The sequence below is a fragment of the Dipodomys spectabilis genome, unplaced genomic scaffold (assembly GCF_019054845.1).
Source record: "Dipodomys spectabilis isolate Male_0828 unplaced genomic scaffold, ASM1905484v1 ptg000001l, whole genome shotgun sequence".
Taxonomy (NCBI): Eukaryota; Metazoa; Chordata; class Mammalia; order Rodentia; family Heteromyidae; genus Dipodomys; species Dipodomys spectabilis.
The window spans coordinates 18,444,985-18,466,435 of record NW_024870678.1 but is presented as its reverse complement, the minus strand read 5'-3'; the positions used below and the strand labels follow the sequence as shown (position 1 = coordinate 18,466,435).

At 38.6% G+C, this 21,451-nt stretch overlaps 1 protein-coding gene across 1 annotated transcript in view; it reads left to right on the top strand.

The window, feature by feature from the left end:
* Window positions 1-18,487, top strand: part of Samd3 (sterile alpha motif domain containing 3) — a 51,637-nt gene extending 33,150 nt beyond the window's left edge. The window contains exons 7-10 of the mRNA XM_042666835.1: window positions 9,080-9,280; window positions 16,889-17,060; window positions 17,834-17,916; window positions 18,138-18,487. Of these exons, the coding sequence (XP_042522769.1) occupies window positions 9,080-9,280; window positions 16,889-17,060; window positions 17,834-17,916; window positions 18,138-18,422 (741 nt within the window). The 3' untranslated portion in view covers window positions 18,423-18,487. The remainder of the gene's footprint in view (window positions 1-9,079; window positions 9,281-16,888; window positions 17,061-17,833; window positions 17,917-18,137) is intronic.
* Window positions 18,488-21,451: the final 2,964 nt, after the last annotated feature.

Below are 21,451 nucleotides of genomic sequence, written 5' to 3'. Positions count from 1 at the left end.
TCTTTGACTGAGTAAAATGCTTTCATATAAACAAAAAAACAACCATTACTGCCGGTGCTGGTGGCTCATGCCTGTAATTCTAACTACTCAGGAGGCAAGATCTGAGGATCGCGGTTCAAAGCCAGCCCACGCAGGAAAGCCGTGAGACTCTTATCTCCAATAAATGACGAGAAATCCAGAAGTGGTGCTGTGGCTTAAGTGGTAGAGCACTAGCCTTGAGGGGAAGAGCTGAGGGACAGTGCCCAAGCCCAGAGTTCAAGCCCAACGACTGACAACAAAACAAAATAAAAACATTACTTTGCCTGCTATAGAGATGGAACATTCTGATAGAGCCAAAGAGTAGGAGCTATCCATGGAAATGCAGGAAGGTAAGAATGGCTCACTTGGAAGACCTTGAAAGAGTCTTTGGAAGGGGAGAAGGTTTGTTTTGTTTGCTTTGTCTCCATGGTTACTTTTTCCTTTGATGGTAAGATGCAAGAATTAAAGGCAGATAGTTCAAAGGAGGAAAGAAAGCATGTGGATTTCTTAATCTTGTTGTATGAATTCCCACAGGTAACCCAAGATGCTGTGTGCCACTTGTGTGGTTTTAAGTAGAGACTGAGATCTTTTGTCTCTAAAGCTCCGCCTACCACAATCTGTTTCCAAGTTAGCTCTGCTTAAATAAACTATATTTTCTTGGCTATAATAACACCCAAGACACTGATCAAGCTGAAGTACCACCTGTGAATCAGCATGCCTGGGTCCCCCTTGTTCTATTGCTAAAAGATTGCGCAATATTTTATATATAGCTATACTAGTCTAAATCCTAGGCTTTGTCTTCAATCCAATTCTGCAAAAGGCTAGCTATTTTGAAAAGTTTAGAAATACTTTTGTCCCCTCAAGACCCCTTGTTGCTGCTTATATGCATTCAATTATATGCAGCAGTGTGCCAGCCTTTCTTAAGCACTTGACTTTCAGTGATAAAAAAGAAGTAAATGAGATAAAGAGAAAAGTCTAGCCTATAGCAACGATAATTACTCATGGCTGAGTCAATAAGCTCAAATAAATCCAAATAGCTCCTGAATTAATGTTTTATTTTTCAATGGTATTTTACTATATACTTCATTATGTATTTGTAAGAAAAGATATAATTAGATCCTCATACTATCTTGTTTAAATGATGAAAACACTGGTTTTAAAAGTTCACAGGATCTGTGAGGAACCACAGAGTAATATCCTCAATATGGTCATAAATGTGCAAAAATCTCAAGTGTGCAAATTAAGTGAATAAAACTCATCACTTCCTGTCTATTATGGTTGCTTTTCTCTTAGTATTTGTTGTATTTTTATTCCCATTTCTATTTGCTTTTTTTCTCCACTTGTGCTGGTGAGAGAAAACAGTTTTGTATGCTTACAAATATTCCAAAACATATTCTTTCAATGGATGTTGAGTATATTTGATGTAAGCAGAATTCATCATGTGTGTTTTCTTTTTCTTTCTTTCTTCCCTTCATTTTTTCTTTCTTTCTTTCTTTCTTTCTTTTCTTTTCTTTCTTTCCTTCCTTCCTTCCTTCCTTCCTTCCTTCCTTCCTTCCTTCCTTCCTTCCTTCCTTCCTTCCTTCCTTCTTTCCTCCCTTCCTCCCTCCCTCCCTTCCTTTCTTTTCTTCTTTTCTTTCTGTCTTTCTCTCTCTCTCTCTCTCTTTTTTTGTCTCTTGTGGGGCTTGAACTTTGGACCTGGGCTCTGTCCCTGAGCTCTTCAGCTCAAAGTGAGTGCTCTACCACTTGGGCCACAGTACCACTTCTGGTTTTCTGGTGGTTTATTGGAGATAAGAGTCTCATGGACTTTCCTGGCCAGGCTGGCTTTGAATTGTGATCCTAAACCTTCTGAGTAGCTAGGGTTACAGGTATGAGCCACCAGTGCCAGCCTGTTTCTTTCTTTTCTTCATTTCTTTTCTTTTCTTTCTTTTACTTTTTCCTTCCTTCCTCTCTTCCTTTCCCTCTTCCTTTCCCTCCCTCTTTCTCTTTCTTTCTTTCTCTCTCTCTTTCCTTTATTCTTTCCTTCCTTCCTTCCTCTCTTCCTTTCCCTCTTTCTTCCTTCTTTCTTTCCTTCTTTCTTTCTTTCTTTCTTTCTTTCTTTCTCTCTCTTTCTCTTTCCCCTCCCTCCCTCCCTCCCTCCTTCCCTCCCTCCCTCCCCTCCCTCCCTTCCTTCCTTCCTTCCTTCCTTCCTTCCTTCCTTCCTTCCTTCCTTCCTTCCTTCATTCCTTCCTTCCTTCCTTCCTTCCTTCCTTCCTTCCTTCCTTCCTTCCTTCCTTCCTTCCTTCCTTCCTTCTCCTTTACTGATACCCTTTCAAATCTATTCATGTTTCTATTTGAATCTTAGGTGCATTGATTTCAACCATTTTTGAATACTCCGTGCATCAAGTTCCATTCTTCCTAATACAAATTGCAGTGCAGAGAACACCCTTATCCAGATCTGGTTCCAGAGCTGTGAGTTGAGCTTTACTAGTATTATATTTTTGCCTTTAAGTAGTTAACGAAAGAGTTGCCTTTTCCATGGCTGTTTTTTCTCATGGCTCAAAGCTGCACAGGACAGCAAAAATCAGAGAAAAATGTTGACAGTTAATTGGATTCTGGATAGCATGCAATTACTGCCATTAGCAGGTGGCCAGTTTACTAATACTTTAAAGTTTTCCAAGTCAGCTGCACATTGGGAAGCATGGGGAAAATATTGCGTGGAGCAAACTTTGCCTGCTGATTGACAGAAACACATGCCTGCATATTAAGCAAAGAGACCGTGCAAGTTCCCCAGGGGATGCATCCCTCCCGAAGTCCTCTTGATGACAAAAAGATTGAAAAAGGAGATGACTGGAATTTGGTAGGAGGAAACCCTTAGCATCCAACACAGTATTGTTCAATAGAAATGTAGTAGAAGACACAAACATGCAATTTTTAATTTTCTTGTAGCCACACTACAAAAAGTAAAAAGAAACAGGCATTTAGTAGTGTGTTCTATGTAACTCAACATATCCATAATATTATCATTTCAGTACATACTCATTATACAAATTATTAATAAGATATTTTACATTCTTTTTCTGCATATTAAATCTTTAAAATTCAGCATTTCCAGCACACATTTTTACATTGGTCTATCCACGTTTAAATTGACAGGATTACAAAGGTGGTTAGTGGCTACCATACTGGATAACTCAATATGCACAACCTTGGAAGAACTAGAAACGAAGTGAGGTGACGCTGTAGTGAACAGGGAGCATGCCCAATCGTTTTCCAATCGTATTTGTATTCAGAAACTAGTCTTCAACCCTTTATGTTGTTCCTTTACACAGAGGATCTTGCAAGTTGTTGTTTTTTTTATTTTTAGCTTGTTTGCTTGGTTTGAGTCAGAACCTTGCTAGGTAATTAGGCTGTTCTGGAACTCATGATCCGCCTGCCTCTTCCACCTGAGAGTATAGGCAGAAGCTACCAATCACAGCTGGCTGGCACAGATCCATTAAACCAGACTTTTGATAGTCTTTAGCTATAGAAGAATTATTAAATTTTCATAATGAGGTATGTTCTTTGTAAATTTATTCAGATAGCAGAATGTAGGGTAAAATTATGTTAATAAAAGTCAACTGAGTTTATTTCTGGGAGAAATAAAAGGATATAACTACATTTTTAATCATCCTGCAGTAGCTTACTACTTCAAAAGCAGTCCCCATCTTCTGTCAAAATTGAATTTAGAAATATTTGTCTTATTTCTGTTCCAGCTGCCAACTTAAACTCAAACTTGGCTAAAGCTGAACTCCATGATTCCAACCAATTCTCTAGAAGCTGTATGGCTCTCTATGGCTTGTGTTTATTTGGTATGATCGAGGAAGGTCCAGAGTGTCAGAGTTCAACTGGAGTTCATGTTCTGGTTAAATTATGTGGATGCCTTTAAGGTCACAAACCCCCACAGAGGAGTGGAGACTTCTCTTCCATGTGTTCCTCCATCAGGAATAATCTTGCTTCTACCTCATCTCTTTACACTGTGTTTCTTTCCTGGCTTATCCTGAGTCCTTTTGTGACAACATCTTGGAATTGATGCTGTTACAGCTGCATGTAGTTCTGTAAGATTCAGCCATTTCTCATTCATTACTTCCCTCCTCTCACAGTGCATCAAAGAAACTAGCTTTCACAACTAGGACATCTTTCTTCTTAGAGAAGTGGGGCTATATCAACCAGGATCCCCACCCGTCCTGGGAAGTCACCTCCCGCTTTGTTCTCATTGGTATAAGGGGTATATGGACCCAGTTCTTTCCAGCCCTGAAAGCATTTAAGTCATAAATAATAGAATCTAACAATATATAAATGATTAAAAGCAAGAGATTTGGGAATTTTCAAATCTAATTCAGGCTTTTAATCTGGACTAGAATCCCTGGTCAGGTCAGGTAGAAGCTTCCTAAAAATGATTGTGTAGGACTTTTGGGAGAAGCAATACATCATGTATATGGTGGTCCCTAAATGTCACTATCAGTACTTAGAGAATTTCCATGATACGGCAGTAGTAGAAAGCTATTTATATAATTAACATTTATACTTTCTTTTACTTTTCTACATGTATTCAACAATTATCATTCTACTCATTTGAGACTTTTTAAAATATATAATATATGGGTACATATGTTATTCACAGAACACTTGAGATATCAACACCCAGCTTTAGAATTAAATCATGGCTGATCCAGTCATGTTGACCTGGATCCCTCTCTTCTACTCTCTCTCTCTCTTTTTTTGGGTCAGGCATAGGGTTTGAACTCATGGGCCTGGGAGCTGTCCCTGAGCTCTTTAGCTCAAAGTGAACACATTAGGATTTTAGCCACAGCGCCATTTCCGGTTTTCTGGAGGTTTATTGGAGATAAGAGTCTCATGGACTTTCCTGGCCTGGACTGGCTTTGAACCGTGACCCTCAGATCTGAGCTTTCTGAATAGCTAGGATCTATAGGCATGAGACACTGGTGCCCATTCCTCTTTTCCTTTACCCACATTTGCAACATCCAGAAGTACCCAGAGCTGTGAATTTTAGGCTGATCGCATCTCTGATTTTTTTTTTTGTTTGGTCGTGGGGCTTGAACTCTGGCCCTGAGCCCTCTCCCTCAGTCCTTCAGCTCAAGGCTAGCACTCTACTGCTTGAAGCACAGAGCCACTTCTGGTTTTCTGGTGGTTTATTAAAGATAAGAGTTTCACTGACTTTTTCTTTGTTGCTTTGTATGTCCCTCCCCCACAGTATAACCCCTGCTTTCACTGTATTTGATGTCAGTATAATTTGTGGAGGGGAAGAGGAAAAACAAATCGTTTAAATAGGGATACAGGTGGACCCATTGCAACAATGAGATGTACAAGTCGTTATGTCGAAAACGAACTTTACAACTTTGGTGGGGGAGGGAGCGGGGAGAATTGCATGGGGGGGGAACAAAGGAGGAGGCTACAATGCTTGTACTCATTATCTTGCCTATGTAATTGTAACCCCTCTGTACAGTATTTTCACAATAAAAAAAAAATCTGGTACATGAAAAAAAAAAAAAGTTTCACTGACTTTCCTGCCTGGGCTGGCTTTGAACCGCAATCCTCAGATCTCAGCCTTCTGAGTAGCTAGGATTACAGGCATGAGCCACCACCGCCCGGCTACATTTCTGATTTCTTATATAAGTACACTTACATAAATGATTTGGGCATCTATGCAGTGGGTTCCTGAGGAACCTGTTCTGTGTACCTTTTTAATCTTTGAGGCTACAAATGAATACGAGTAGTATATGTTGTCTTTGATGATTCCCTTTTTTGTCACTCCATGTGATTCATCCAGGCTGTTAAATTCATCTGTGTAGTTTATTCATTTTTCCCATTGGCTTAATAATCTATTTTGACAGAGAACCACAGTTTATCTGGCTATTCTCCTGTCAACTTATATTTGATTTGTCTCCAGTTTTGGCTGTTCTGAGCCATGCTGCTTTGATCATTCTTGGATGTGTGCCTTGGGGCATATGCACAAGCATTTTACAAGGCTTCAAGCTTAGTAGTGGAGTTTCTGGCTCCTGGAGTATGTATGCAAATACTCATCTTTGTAGGACAGAAATAGTTTACTTAAGATGATCGTAGTCATTTGTTACCAGATTTCCCTGTCCTAACCTATTGAGAATAAATTGGTATCTTCTTTGGACCTTATTTTCATTATAATTATTTATGAATTGATCAGATTTTCATATGGTTATGAAATGTTTGTGTTTTCTCCTCTGTAAAAGGCTTGCCTGCTCATGTCTTTTATTTGTCTAACAGCCTTTTACTTATTTGCAAGAATCTTTAATATATTTTGCATTCTAACCTCCCAATTATTTTTACTGTAAATATCTTCTCCCACTTGATGCTTTGTTTTATAAATTTCTTTCTGGTGCCTTTTGATAAAGATAAGTTTGTCATTTTAATATAGACTTGACAATCATTTCCCCTATAATTAGTATTCTAGATAATCACTGCCTTTAAGTGATAAGAAATTCCCTTTAATTTTTTTTTTTTAGTTTGCCTTTAATACTGAATTTCATAAGCCTCATAGGATTTCGCTTCAGCCCCCATGATGGGTAGACCAATTTCTTGCACCTTTTATAAAACAAGCCTTCTCTTCCCCAGGAATCTTGCTGGTGCCATCTGTTACTTCCATGATTCTTGTCTAGAAGATCTGCTTTTTTCGATCAGGAAAGTTCTCTCTTCCTACAGGAAGACCACTTTTTCCTTACTGCATAGCTACAAAATGTCTTCATTCATTCTCATCACTACACTCGTAGAAGTGTCTTGGTTATAAAACTTTCACGTAAGGATGACATTGATCAAGATGCATTGTACTCATAAACTGACATGCTGAATCAAAATGCCTTTGTACAACTGCTTAAAGATCATAATAAAAGAAAAACTCATTTTATTAAAACAATAGGGATTTTTGCTATAAACATTGGATCTATATTTATAAGGGGGACTTCCTTGTACTAATTGAATCTTTCAGTGAGCATGGAAAAATTTATCTATTTATTAGATCTCAGCAATATTTTCCAGTGATTTTTGGAATTTTCTTTACGTCTATCACAAACTATCACATAGTTTGCTAATTTTCTATCTAGATACATTAAAGGTTTTGCCAATTGTAAAGAACAAACAAAATACCTTTTCTAGCTGGAACTAATGAGCCTGTGGCCTTCACAGCAGCAACTGTAGAGGCTGAGACAGAAAGACCATGATTTCATGTCCAGCCTGAGCTACATAGTGACGACATCTGTCTCTAAATAAATAAAAATATAAACCTTTCTCTTCATTGGTCAGTATATATTTGTATGTTGATTTTGTATTTAGTGGCTTTGGAAAAACTCTCATTTATGAATAATAATTTTGATTCTTTTCTTCCAATTTTTATACCTTATTTTCTCTATTTTACTACTCTGGCTAAGTCTACAGCTGATACCTTTTCTTGTCTTAGAATTTAAAGATAATCCTTTAAAATTTTCAAAATTAAAAAAATATACTCTTAGCCAAAATTTTGACTGGACAGCTTTATAGGTTTTTAAGGTTTCTCATTTCAGCTTGATCAAGAGTTTTTTTCTTTAATCCTAAAGCATAAAGGGAGGTTGAATTATACATTTTTCCTGCATTATCTGAAAAAAATCTTATTTTATCATCAGTTTTATTACTGATGTAAAATATGTACAGGTATTTAGATAACAAGTAAATCATAAAGATGTTAATACCCTTCATTTCTTATATAACTATGTTTTTCCTGCTCCAAGCTTTCCTATACCATTTGCTCCAGATCAGATTGCTATATGACAATACATGAAGTATAATAGGTAAATCAATCATTTCTCTTTAGCTTAGCCTCTTTACTAATATCAAACAAACATTGAACTGTACATACACACACACACACACACACACACACACACACACACACACACATGCAAACAATGTTATTGTTTTGTTTAGTGGTCCCATTAGCACTTCTTGCTCCCTCTCTGTCAGGTTTCCATTGTGGGAGTGACCTGTACTCTATCCTACACAGGCTCCTCCAGGAGTGAGGGTCAACATCACAGAGTATCACAGAACAAGTTGGTGTTGCTTTCTCTTCTGCAAATATTTTTACTTTGCAGTTAAGTTTCTGTAAGACTGTAGGAAATTTCACTTTAATCCATTTTGGTAAAGTATATTTTTCTAGGAATGTATTCACTTCATCTGTGTCCTGCTGGTCATTCAGATTTCACAGGAAGTGGCTGTACCTGACACTTCCTCAGTGTGATTGTAAGGTCTTTGATGTAGACTCCTTGTCATCTTCTTCACCATTTATAGGTAACATCTGCTCACAGTCAGACCAGTGAGGTAAGTTGACTTTCATTCAAGTGCAGTTCTCCTGAAATCCCCTCAATTGTCCTAGAAAAATCATTTGCCTGTTTCCTTGAAGCTATTTGCCCTAGATTTTCAACAAGAGTCTCTAATATCTTTTCAGCTTCTCCTACCCCACCTAGTGTTCCCGAATCTGGTGAAAATAATAGCATTATGGTTTAGCATATCAGGTACACACACACACACAAACACACACACATACTTACATAACACAATTAATGTTATTATTTTGAGTTTGGTTTATATGTCTGATTCTTCAGGCATTTATAATGAAAAAGGACAATACCAATAGTAAGAACCTGACTATAAATTTTTCATCTACTCTTGACATTTTGTCTTCTAAAATTTTCATATATAAAAATAAACAACATTCCTGTTAGGTGTGTACTTTCTAGGTAATCTAAGTTTCCTTATAAATGGGTAAGTAGGAATTATGTTAATTTTTTAAGTCTGTCAAGAGCATAGCTTATAATTCCATGGTAAGTAAGCGCCTAATTAGATTTCATTAAAGACCATTCCTTGGTTAACTGTGTCCAAGGCCAAGTGTAATTAGGCATGGTGATGCTCCCCTTAGGAGTGCATTATTAAGACTGCAGTAACATGCTGCAACTCAAGTGTTCATGTAGTACCAAACTGCCACTTGAAACATGAAACTCACTGATGTTTTGAAAATATTTGGCAGGAAGAGTCTGTTTGTTTAGATTCTGAGGTAGATGAACACATTAACTGGTTCCAGCAAGAATATGTGAAAACAGAAAAGAACTGGAGAGAAATTGACAAGAGGATGAGCCAGACTTTGGAAATCAGAAGGAAGATGATTGACAAGAGGACACCTTTGAAGGATATTCTTAAAATGTTTCCTTTCTTGAAATGCCCTTACCAGGTATGTTGATTCACCTATATCACTCTGATTACTGAATCAAGGTGTGGCCTTCAGAATTCTAGTTGCCTCTCATGAGATTATTGTAGAAGCTTGGAAATCATTATTTCAAGTTATTTTGACAGTATAAATTATTTCTCCTTTGCATGTGTTTAGAGCATCAAGACTACATATCAAGGAATATGCAACATTATTTTATTTTAGAACCCCAAACTATAAAGTGATATGTATGTATATATGTATGTGTATATATATGCGTATATTTATACAGATATACACATATGAATATACATATATATAGTTTAATGGATAAACAAAATACCTGTCTTTTGAGTTTTTTTATGACGGCCATCCAGGAGTCATATCACCAGTTTAGTGTGATTTTAAGAAGAGATTTTTCATAGTTTTGTCCGAGAACACATATCATGGAAGAATTTTAGGAGCTCAATCACATACATGAAAAATAAAACATTTGACATACTTTTTCATTTTCTACAAAAATGTTCAAGAAGCATTTTCCTGCATGTATTAATTTAATAATATCAATAGTAAACATGTGAGTGCTTATAGCTGGTGTTTTTCGGGTTTTTACGTGGGTTAATTAATTTAACCTGCAGCAAGTTTACTTTGATTTTTGTTTGCTTATTTCTTAATCTCAGGGTTGCTAGGACAGATCACAGGCAATAGCCCCTAGCTGCTATTAGATGTGAAAGCAGTGCCAGACAGATGTACCAGCAAATAGTTTTAAAGTAAAAATCTGCCAGTCTGATAGGGGATAAACTCTTTTGATACAAGAAACAAGGTTTAAATATCAGTCATTCTCAAGGTCCCTAGTTAAGCAGTGTGCATGGCAAAAAAGCACATTGTATTTTTGGACATAGAATAAATCAGCGGATGTTAGTAATGATGCTCTAGTCACTGATGTTAGGAGTTTTCACTGGAGTTCAGCCCTCAGTAGTTTAGTGATAGAATAGGTGAATTACAGTTAGGGATTCATTCAAAGAATCATAGATGGCATTAGGTCTGACTTGAATGAGGAAGCCAAGAAGTTATTGGAGATATTTAGATTTTTCAGACATCTCAAACTATCCCATGCAAGACCTACCCCAGCTGCTCCATATTCCCTTAGACTTTTCACTTTCTATGTCTAAAATGTGCACCAAAGAAGGACAAAGACCAAGATTGCTTTTTGCACTGACTATGTGTATTAGATGAAATTGTCTATTGGGCTGGGAAGGTGGCTCAGTGGTAGAGCACTTGCCTTGCATGACTGAGGCCCTGGATTCGATTCCTCAGCACCACATAAGCAAAAAGAAAAAAGCCGGAAGTGGCGCTGTGGCTCAAGTGGTAGAGTACTAGCCTTGAGCTGAAGAGCTGGGGACAGCGCCCAGGCCCAGAGTTCAGGCCTCATGACCGAACCCTCCCCCCCCAAAAAAAAGAAATTGTCTATTAACTGTATTTTTCACAAAATAATAAAATAGTTTTGGTTGCTCCAGGACATAACTTTCTATGATGTAGACCCACGTAGCTGGGATGTACGATTGCCAAAACTCTTATACTTCTTAAAATTAAAGCAAACTTGACCATAGCTACAGTTATTTGTACAAACAACTTGGAGAGTAGAATGGTCGTGCTTGTGTCGGGGCTTACTGCCACTGCTATTGTGAAATCCCTTCAGTGTTGATGGAGCTGTGATGCAGCTGCTGAGGAACAGAAGCAGCGGGCAGGGAGAAGGCCCTGAACCTTGGTCCCTCTTTTCCTCCTCTCTCTCCACTCAAAAACATTTTCAACTGAAATTTTCCATTTTAAAAATTAAAAAATTCATGTCGTAGTAAGTACTGGACTGGTCTTCCCCACACACATCTAAAGCTAGAGAAACCAGAGATGAGGCAAGTGTTTGCTGACATTAGTTACTGGCAGCCCAGGTGCCTACTTAAAAGAAGCATAGAAGATGTGCCTCAGATTTCTGCCATAGGTGAGCTTCCAGGTCACTGTACAGAAAGGCTGTGCCAAAACAGGCTGGAAGCAGGAAGCAGGTTGTAGGACAAGGTTTTTGAGGGGAAGGAAGTGGGGGAGAAGCCCACACAAAGCCTCCCAGTGTGTTTGGCTGTGGACTGGCCTTCATAGGATGGGACTGCACAAAGCCAGAGGGGAATGTGGAGAGAGAGGGAGGAAGTGGGGACTGGGAGAGTGAAGGAGAGAGCGAGGGAAGGAGAGGGAGAGGGAGAAGGAGAAGGAGAGAGATAGATGGGGGGCTCCAACATGACAGAGAGCTGCTGTCAGAGGACCCTCCACACTCAAGAGTAAGCATTCTGACCAGAGTAGACAAGCATTGCCAAGCACCTCAGGCATAGACTTATCGTTCCAGGAAGTCCATGCCTTATGAGGGAGAATTATGCCCTGGGCTTCATTTTACCTGTAACTAAGAGGAAACTTCAAAATAAACCTGCCCAAACAAATGATAACATCAATTCTGACAAGACCAGAAAAACAACCAGCAACTTAACTGCCTGCCAGACTCAAACCAAGCACTCATTAAAGGAACACAATTTAAATCCTCTGCTAGTGGATCGCTGGGCAATCATCAGTGATGTTGCTTGGTTGCCCTTTGATTCACCTGTGAGTCTGACCATAGAAAAGTCTGTATAGTAATATCAAAATGCTAATGTATAGTGTAGACAGCCCCGGGGAATTTTGTCCAAGATCTCCAAGTATTGACATTTTAGCTGGTGCTGTACCCAAGTCTTCACCAGGTGACTCCATCATTTTTATCAAGCTAGTTGTTTTGGGTGATAAGAACATGGCAAGACCAATGAATTCCATGCATTTTATCTGTGGGGGGGACTCAGCAGAGAAATGGAATATGAATATTTCAATTTAGAAATTTAGAGCTGAGAAGAATATTTAACTGAAATGCAAACATTCCTGGATAACCTTACTAACATGGAGGAAAATCAAGAGTCTGAATTTAAAAATAGACCACTAGAAGTTACTAATCTGAATAACAAAGAAAAGATAACAGTTAATTTCTGGGACCAAATTAGATGTGATGGGAAAGGTGATTTTTCTGTAGCTGGCCAATCACAGCTAGAGTTTGGCTATATGGCTGAGTGGAGATTTATGACAATAAGTAAATACATTGATGATAATGAGAACCAGGCTTCTCACTACTGCAAACTTGGAAGTATGGAAAGAAGAAGTTTAGAGAAAACCCTACAATATTAGAGTGAAACTTAGTTTTTATTATATATACAGATATATTAATAACTATATATATGTCTATATATACATATGTATACTTATATACTATATAGATATACATATAGTCAACCTAAATAATAAACAGAAAGAGATTCTGAAGAGATAATAAATTTGACACTGCAATGGGAATGAGTAATCAAGGAGGAAAGGTATATGAAGATTTTAAAGGGAAAATTGAGGAGGATTACCCAAGTTGCTTTAACAATATTCTTGACTCAAGGTCACCATTAAAGGTGACATCAATCCATGGTGAGATAGGTAGTGCTTGGACAGGTGATCCTATACAAAGCCCTCTCTGTGTTGGATTGCAGTGGTCTCTGGGGAAAGTCTGGTTCTGATAGAGGGTTTGGCATTAGTTGTTACCAGGCATCCATGCAGGAAATTTTCTATTTTTGAAACTTCTGGCTTTACTTTTTGTTAGAGTTTGACACCAGTGACTCCATTTTGATTCCGACACTGTCACAATATATAAAAATAAATGTCTTAGCTTGTTCTTTGAGAAAGCCTGGAGCAATAACACTTCGATATGGGATGAAGCTTTAGTTTCTAAATGCTTCTCTTCAACAAAAGGAGAAAAAGAGCCCTTGGAGAAATGACTGACTCCAGACACAAAATGATCTGAAATACTGTGTTCTAATGCCAGAAATTAAGGAAGTACTCACAGTCTAATAGAGTATGTCCAGAAGACAGAGAAATAGACTTAAAGCAGCTCCCACTGGGTGAATCTGGAAAACCTGAGCAGATTATAAAAAGACAAAGGTAATTGAAGGATCAGATTTGAGTGGAATAAGGATATATTAGTCTGTAGTGATATAATAAATGCAAAGGTAAATGAATGTGGAAGAAGAGAAAATTCTACCCTATTATAGGAAGCCAAGAGAAGAATGGGCTAAGAAAGTTGCTGTTGGCAATGATTGTAGGGATACTTGAGACAAAGGTCATGAGCAGATGCTAAATCTGGTAGATGAAATTTACATGAGAAACAAGTTATTTCCAAAAACTCTAAGTATCAATACAACACCTATGAATTAACTGCACAGTGAAAAACCTGGTAGATTCCAATTTAACCAGATTATAAAAATTAGTATGTGCAACATAGGTACTAATTAACATCTTGTGCTTCCTGGTGCAGGGAGCCATCCAAGTATCCTTGTCCTGAATATGTAAATCATGAAGGAACAGCATTAAGCCAACCTAGATCGAAGGATGTTCTATGTCCCAAATGGTCACTTTTCAAAAATATCAAAGACTTCAAGAAGTTTTTACTGAATGCAGACTGAATTTGAAACATGTTTTTTAAATCCATGTGATTCTGGATTCGATGTCTGACCTATGAAGAACATGATTGGAACAACTTGTAAATCTGAATGAAACCTGTGGATTAGATTCCCTGATTTTGAATTTTATGGTAAAGAAATATAAACAAAGAGTTAAGGAGTAATGGGGCATTGTGTCTACAGCTTATGTTCAAGCAGACCAGAGATCAGGGCCATTTGAATGAAGGGTAATTTTGTTATACGGGAATTTGATCAGCAAAATACAGAGAAGCCACGCCTTTAAGAGGTCCAACTGGGAGTCTTTATTAAAATATGGTTGTCTACAAACTTGCAGCCCCAAATGTAGCTAGCACAAAGCTCCTAAAGGCACAAACCACATGCAGTGTGAGGAACTGAACCTAGCAAGTGTTTTACATAAGTAAAACAAACCAGGTGAGGAACAATTAGAGGATTATGGTAAGAATTCCTGGGAGCAAGACTTTTCTGAAGCTAAACATGACACATCTGCAGATCAAAGAAAGATATTTCATCTCTAGAGCATTCCCGGAAAGTCCCCATCTCTCCCAAGATGGCAGTGAGGACAAAATGGTCTCACTTAGACACTCAGTATCCATATTTCATTGAGAGCTCTATTATTTCTATAACATTAATGTAAACTTAAAAGTATTTCAGAATAGTTAAAAAAATTCTTAGGCTATTGGCCCAGGGAAGTAGTATATTCTACCTTCTTTTTATTTATTTCTTGTCAGCCTAAAAAGAGAACCATTTTCCAAGGTTATTTATCCAGAGAGCTGCCTAATATCAAAACCATTACATCTTTAGGAGAATTTATGAGGATCCCAGCTTTCTAAAAACTTACTTTTCAGGGGCTGGGAAGGTGGCTCAGTGGTAGAGCGCTTGCCTTGCATGCCTGATTCCTCAGCACCATATAAGCAAAAAGAAAAAAGCCGGAAGTGGAGCTGTGGCTCAAGTGGTAGAGCGCTAGCCTTGAGCTGAAGAGCTGGGGGCAGCGCCTACACCCAGAGTTCAGGCCCCACGACTGGACCCCCCCCCCCAAAAAAAAAGAAAACTTACCTTTCAGAATTATGTTTGTTTAAGTTATGATCTACCAAAATATTCAATGAACAATGAGGGCCCAGTTAGTATGTAACTGGGAAAATAAATATATGTAGTCATTACATTCCCTTAAAAAATGAACAATGATTTGATAAAGTCACTTTGTCAATCAAATGGGAGTGGAGACAGAATTTTCAGAGTGGGAATTAGGAGCCGGAAGAAAGGAAAAGACTTATGATTTCAGTCTATCATGATGTAAAGGCATGGCAGCACAGAGTAATTCGCATTGCAAAGCAAAAGAACACCAGAAGTGGTCCAGGTAGATTTAATCCCTATGAAAACACTCCCATTAACCTACTTCTTCCAACTAGGCTCCAATTGCTACTTTTTAACCATCTCACAATAATGCCTTGAGCCTGGGAATCCATCAAGAGATTATTCATTAGGTCACAGCCCTCTTCTATTCCTCTCAGGAAAAGCTGTCACAGACCTACAGGATTGCTTTACTAATCTCTTGGCAGTTCTTCATTCGATCAAGTTGATAATTATGCATAGGCATCACAATGGTCAACTTTTCTGCATTTCTATTGTTTTTCCTTGTTTTTCAAATGTTATCATCTCAAGAACACTGCAGCTTTTTCAATTTAGGATGCTATCATAAGGTATTGCTGAAGGGTTGTTTTCTGAAATCTAGTAGTTTCCTTGTTTTGCCTCTTGTTAGACAATGTCAAATCAAAACCAGAGTTTACTTGAAGAGATAGAAGATCCTATAATACCCAACCCAAATAGCAGACTTCTGTATCATTTGTTTTCCTCATTTAGTTGAATCTGCATCTGGGATTGAATTCAGTTTTACATTTCTTTTGTTTTTCATTCTTGTGTTTTTAACTCAGGCATCTGTTTGCTAGGCAAGGTGCTCTACTGCTTGACCCATACCTCCAGCTTTTTGCTCTGGTTATTTTTGAAGTTGAGTCTCACTTTTTGCCTTCACCACCCTGGCACTCAATCTCATTTATACTTCCCACCATAGGCAGACGACAGGCACATGCTACCAGGCCCAATCTATTCTGCTGAGAATAAACTTATTTGCCCAAACTGGCCTTGAACCATGATTCTTCCAACCTCTGCCTCCTAGTAGGATTACAGGCATGAGCTACTGATACTGGCTAATGTTTTCATTCCTTTTTTGTTGTTGTTGTTGGTTGTGGGGCTTGAACTCTGGGCCTGGGTGCTGTCCCTGAACTCTTCAGCTCAAGGCTAGCTCTCTACCACTTGTGCCACAGCACCACTTCCAGTTTTCTGGTGGTTAATTGGAGATGAGTCTCATGGACTTTCCTTGCCCAGGCTGTCTTTGAACTGTGATCCTCAGATCTCAGCCTCCTGAGCAGCTAGGATTACAGGCATGACTACTGGCGTCTGGCTACATTTTAATTCTGAATTGGCTTGACCTTCAATATTGGAATTAGAAGATTCTTTATTCCATTGAATACAGTGTTTCCCTTTTTTTTTTTTTTTTTGTGGTCATGGGGCTTGAACTCTGGGCCTGGGCACTGTATCCTCAGCTCTTTAGCTCAAGGCTAGTGTTCTACCAATTGAGCCATAGCGGCACTTTTGGTTTTCTGAGTGGTTTATTGGAGATAAGAGTCTCACGAACATTCTTGCCCAGGCTGGCTTTGAACCGTGATCCTCAGATCCTCAGCCTCCTGAGCAGCTCAGATTATAGACATGAGGCACCGACACCCCGCTTCCAATTTTTTAGTTCTATAGATCTAGAATTTTGCCATGTCCATTATTTATCATTTCTCATTCACTTTAGCCTTTTATTATTTTCTCTTCCCTCTTCCTAAGTCTTCACTTCTCCACTAAAGCTAACAAAGTATCTATTTTAAACCAATTCCAAACTTAATATAATTCCAAAGTTATTTACTTACATGGGTATCTATCTATCTATCTCTTTACCTATCTATATTAAATTTTCTGGTGACCTGATATATCTACTGATTTCTCCTTTTATCAGATGTTCAGAGAATTCCAGCTTCTTACAAGAACGGATATTTGTAAGAAAACACGGCATATTTTGGAATCCTATTCAGAAAATGTACTGACTGCCTTTTCAGTGGCAGACAATCCAATCAACATTGCATTACAAGAAAAACTGAAGCAGTATACAGATGAAGACATGCTGAAATGTTAGTAAACCTGGGCACAGGTTAGCTGGGCTCAGCTGTCTGTACAATTCAGGATAATTAAGAATGCTCCACTTTGGTAATAAGTAAAGTTTGAGAAAATAATTGGCAATTAGGAAAATAATTCAAATTGTGCATGTTTTCATTTTAAAAGTATACTATTATAAATCTCTATTTGGGCAGCAGTATACTATTAGCTGTGTGTGTATGTGTGTGTGTGTGTGTGTGTGTGTGTGTGTGTATGTGTGTGTTAGTCCTGGATTCTGGTCCAAGGCACTATCCCTGAACTCTTTTGCTCTAGGCTAGTACTCTGCTACTTGAGCCTCATTTCCATTTTCACCTTTTTGGTGGTTAATTGGAGATAAGTCTCATGGACTTTCCTGTTAGAGCTGGCTTCAAACGGTGATCCTCAGATCTCAGACTGTTGTGTAGCTAGGACTACTGGTGTGAGCCAATGGCACCCAGCTAGTATGCTGTTAGTTTTCATAATGCAAGTCATGAGGTAACACTGAGCAAAATCATCCTGGCAGAAGGATAGAGTGAAGATCTCTTGTTTCTTGAGGAAGTGATCTGGAGAACATGTATGATATTTTGAGCACTTTGGTAGATGTTGGCTTTAAAAGATTTTGGAACACTCATCTAAGATGGCTAGTTCTCTGTAAGAAGTAATTTTTTTTAAAAAACAAAACACCATCCTGATGTTTTAACACTACTTTTGCTTACAATTAACTGAAAATCTATTTTTACTCAGCCTGTGAACATGCTTGCTTTGACAGATATGAAGATGACAGCCACATGTTTACTCCTCCCGGATGTTTTTGGAGATGATTCCAGTCTTTTTGTTGTTGTGAACGAGAAGGTATGCAGTGTGTTAAGCCATTGGTTTTCCACTTCACATTTGCATCTGATTACAAGCAAGAGAGGTGTATATTTTGAAGTATAGTTTATCATAGTTACAATTATGCTAACGTGCAACAAGGTCACCGATTGCAATATTAAGTGTTCAGTGCAGGCATGTTTTATGATTTAACTATATAAGCTATCATGGACTAATGATTTCCCTTTATTCCCTCCCCTCAGGTACAAGTGTCTACACCGGTGTTGAAAGTTAAAAACCCTTTCAACATCGATGTTTGTGAGTTTTCTTTATATTTGGACAAAGAGAAGCTCACCAAAGTGGATGACTGTGTCACAGCCTTGGCTGCGCTGGTGGCTGCCTTTCATGTGTTTGGGATTGAATGTCCAAGAAGACTATCACAAACCCTCAACTTCCTGGAGACCTTGATCTTTGATATGCATAGTCCCCATTTTCCATCCTCCAAAGAAAAGGAGAAGGAAATAGGATCTCAACCCTCAATCACTTAATAGAAGCCAAATAGTGTATCAGAATGTAATCTCTGGCCAAATGAAGCCTTATAAAAATTGCTTTGATTGAGGGTGTGGTAGAAGTAGATGTTAGGAAATCATCTTGTATCAAATGTGAGAATAAATCTCAATGCCTTCTTTGCATTCTTTGCGCAATTCTGTAATAAAATACTACTTAAGAGCTGTTAATGTGATCTGAGTTCTTAAAATTCCATTGTCCAAGTTATACTTTGAAGAATGTGTTAGTTTTTAAAAGACATTATAGCTAAGGTAAACAAATCCTGTGGATTCAGATATAACCTTGAACAATAGATGCCCACTTCTGGGAACTCAGCAGCTGCATGTGTGTGACCTATGGCCTGCCTCTCTGGTCTGAACATTTCTTAGAAACATTCTGAAATGGCATGTTTTAAGAAGGGACATAGCAATCCAGTTCTTCTTACCCTAGATGACCTGCTGCCCTGAGGTGCTTATGTTCTCTTTAATAATGTATGCTGCAAACCTGAGGCCTCCTCCTTGCAGGCCAACATTGATGGCACAGGGCTCTGCTACCTGTGCCCTGTTTAACCCCCACTGCTTTCCTTCCAAGAGACCCATGCATACCCACCAGCTACTGCCTATCAACCAATGCTTGAGCTCTGTTTCTCACCGTAGGGCGCAAGTACTTTTGAAGTCTAACTAGCCTCCGTTCACTTTGACTCTTTTGCACAGGAAAAACTACAAAACTAGTTTTAAGCTGCACTTTGATGTTACCATCAAAATATCAGTGTTTCTAATTAATTTTGAAAAAGCTTTGGGGGAGGCTAGAGAAAGATTTCATCTTGTTAATGTCTGTACCACATGAGATGAGTGTTTGCTAGGTTAACTGTTTTAGATTAACAAATGAACTCTTAAGATTTGTCTAGTTTTATTTTTTCTCCCTCTCTCTGCAATGCACCTTTGTTATCAGCTTTCCTTTACTTCTTCCAATTATCTCCTATTTAAAAAGAAATAGTCTACAGCCTAGCTTACTCATTTTCTCCCAAGTGAATTTGCAAAGTTCCTAAAGATTTCCTTCCTTACAAATCAAGTGCACTGTCTATAGTTGAGCTTGAATGGCAACTGCTCTTGGATGGAGTAGGGGGGCAGGGTACAATGATGATAGTTGATAACCAAGCAGCAGCATGACAAAGACAAGCTCCACAGGACAAAGATAAGCACTGACCTTCAGGGAAGGCTGAAGTCCACGTTACTGTCTTTTCCATTGGTGTATCCATCCTAGTACCCAGCTTGGTACTGTCACTTGGTAAATCTTCAATAATGCTTGACTAATAATACTCTATTTTCTTTAGGGCCTGAGTCTACTGAACCTATGCATTGTACATTGTAGCCTGTAACAAATACCAACCTCAAGACAGGTTTTACTTGGTTTGCACAGTATTTTGTTTTTTTTTTTAAAAAAAAAAACCTTTTATTCAGGGTGCTTGTGGCTCATACATGTAATCCTAGCTACTCAGAAGGCTGAGACCTGAGGATTGCAGTATGAAACCAGCCTTGGCAGAAAAGTCTGTGAGATTCTTATATTAACTACCCAAAACACTGGAAATGGAATTGTGGCTTAAGTGGTAGAGCACTAGCTACGAGCACAAAAGGAAAAAAAAATGTTCAGGGACAGGCCAAGTTCAAACTCCAGAACAGTTGCGCACATGAGCACACGTGCATGCACGCACATGTACATACACAAAAACACAAATGCCTTTGCCTTTTAGATGGAGAGATCATTTCCTACTCTTCCCTTGTTTTACCATAAATCTGCCTCCCTTCTCCACATATAAAGTTCAGTGGTATTAAATTCATTCATCATATTACTATTAGCATGTCCATCTTCACATCTACTTTGATCTTTAAGTTTTATTAGCATGTATTAAATGTATAATTCTGTTATGACATTTTCATTCATATAATGGACTTCGATTATGTCACACCTCATTATTACCTCTATCTATGAGAGAAAACTTGAAATATTTGTCCTTTTGGACTGGTTTGTTTTATTAATGTGATGATTTCCAGTTACATCCATTTTCCTGAAGATGACATTTCATCCTCTACATAAGCCTGCTTCTCTTATCTCAGAGATTCCCATCAGGTCTTCCTATTTCTTCCTTTAAAACTTAATATGGGGGCTGGGAAGGTGGCTCAGTGGTAGAGCACTTGCCTTGCATGCATGAGGCTCTGGGTTCGATTCCTCAGCACCACATAAGCAAAAAGAAAAAAGCCGGAAGTGGCGCTGTGGCTCAAGTGGTAGAGTGCTAGCCTTGAGCTGAAGAGCTGAGGGACAGAGCCCAGGCCCAGAGTTCAGGCCCCACGACCAGACCCAAAAAGAAAAAAAAAAAAAACAACAAACTTAATATGATGACTGGGTGCCAGTGGCTCACATCTGTAATCCTAGCTACTAGGGAGGCTGAGAACTTGGGATTGCAGTTCAAAGTCATATCATTATATGCTGTTTAGCAGTAATTATTTTTTTTTCTGATAGTACAGGGACTGGATTCAGGGACTTGCATGTGGCAATATGCAATCTTATCAATTGAGCTACATCATCAGCCTTTTTGCATGCTGTGTGTGTGTGTGTGTGTGTGTTGTGTGTGTATGTCTGCATGTGTGCCAGATCTGGGCCTTAAACTGAGGCCCTAGGCACTGTCCCTGAGCTGTTTTGCTTGAGGTGAGAGCTCCACTTCTGGCTTTTGGTGCTGAATTTGAGATAAGAGTCTCACGAATTTTCCTGTCTGGGTTGCCTTCACACCTGATCCTCAGATCTTAGCCTCCGAGTAGCTTGAATTACAGGCTTTGTGTATCTTAAGACGGGATCTCACTGCTATCTTTGCCTGGATGGGCATCAATCCTGCATTCCTCTTGCCTTACTTCTTCTGTAGCTTGGATTAAATGTACACCATCACACTGAGCTAGGACTGGGTATTTCAAATAAGATTTAAAACTTTCTTTCATTGCAACATATAGTTTACACTAGGAAGGAACACTTCCTACATTGA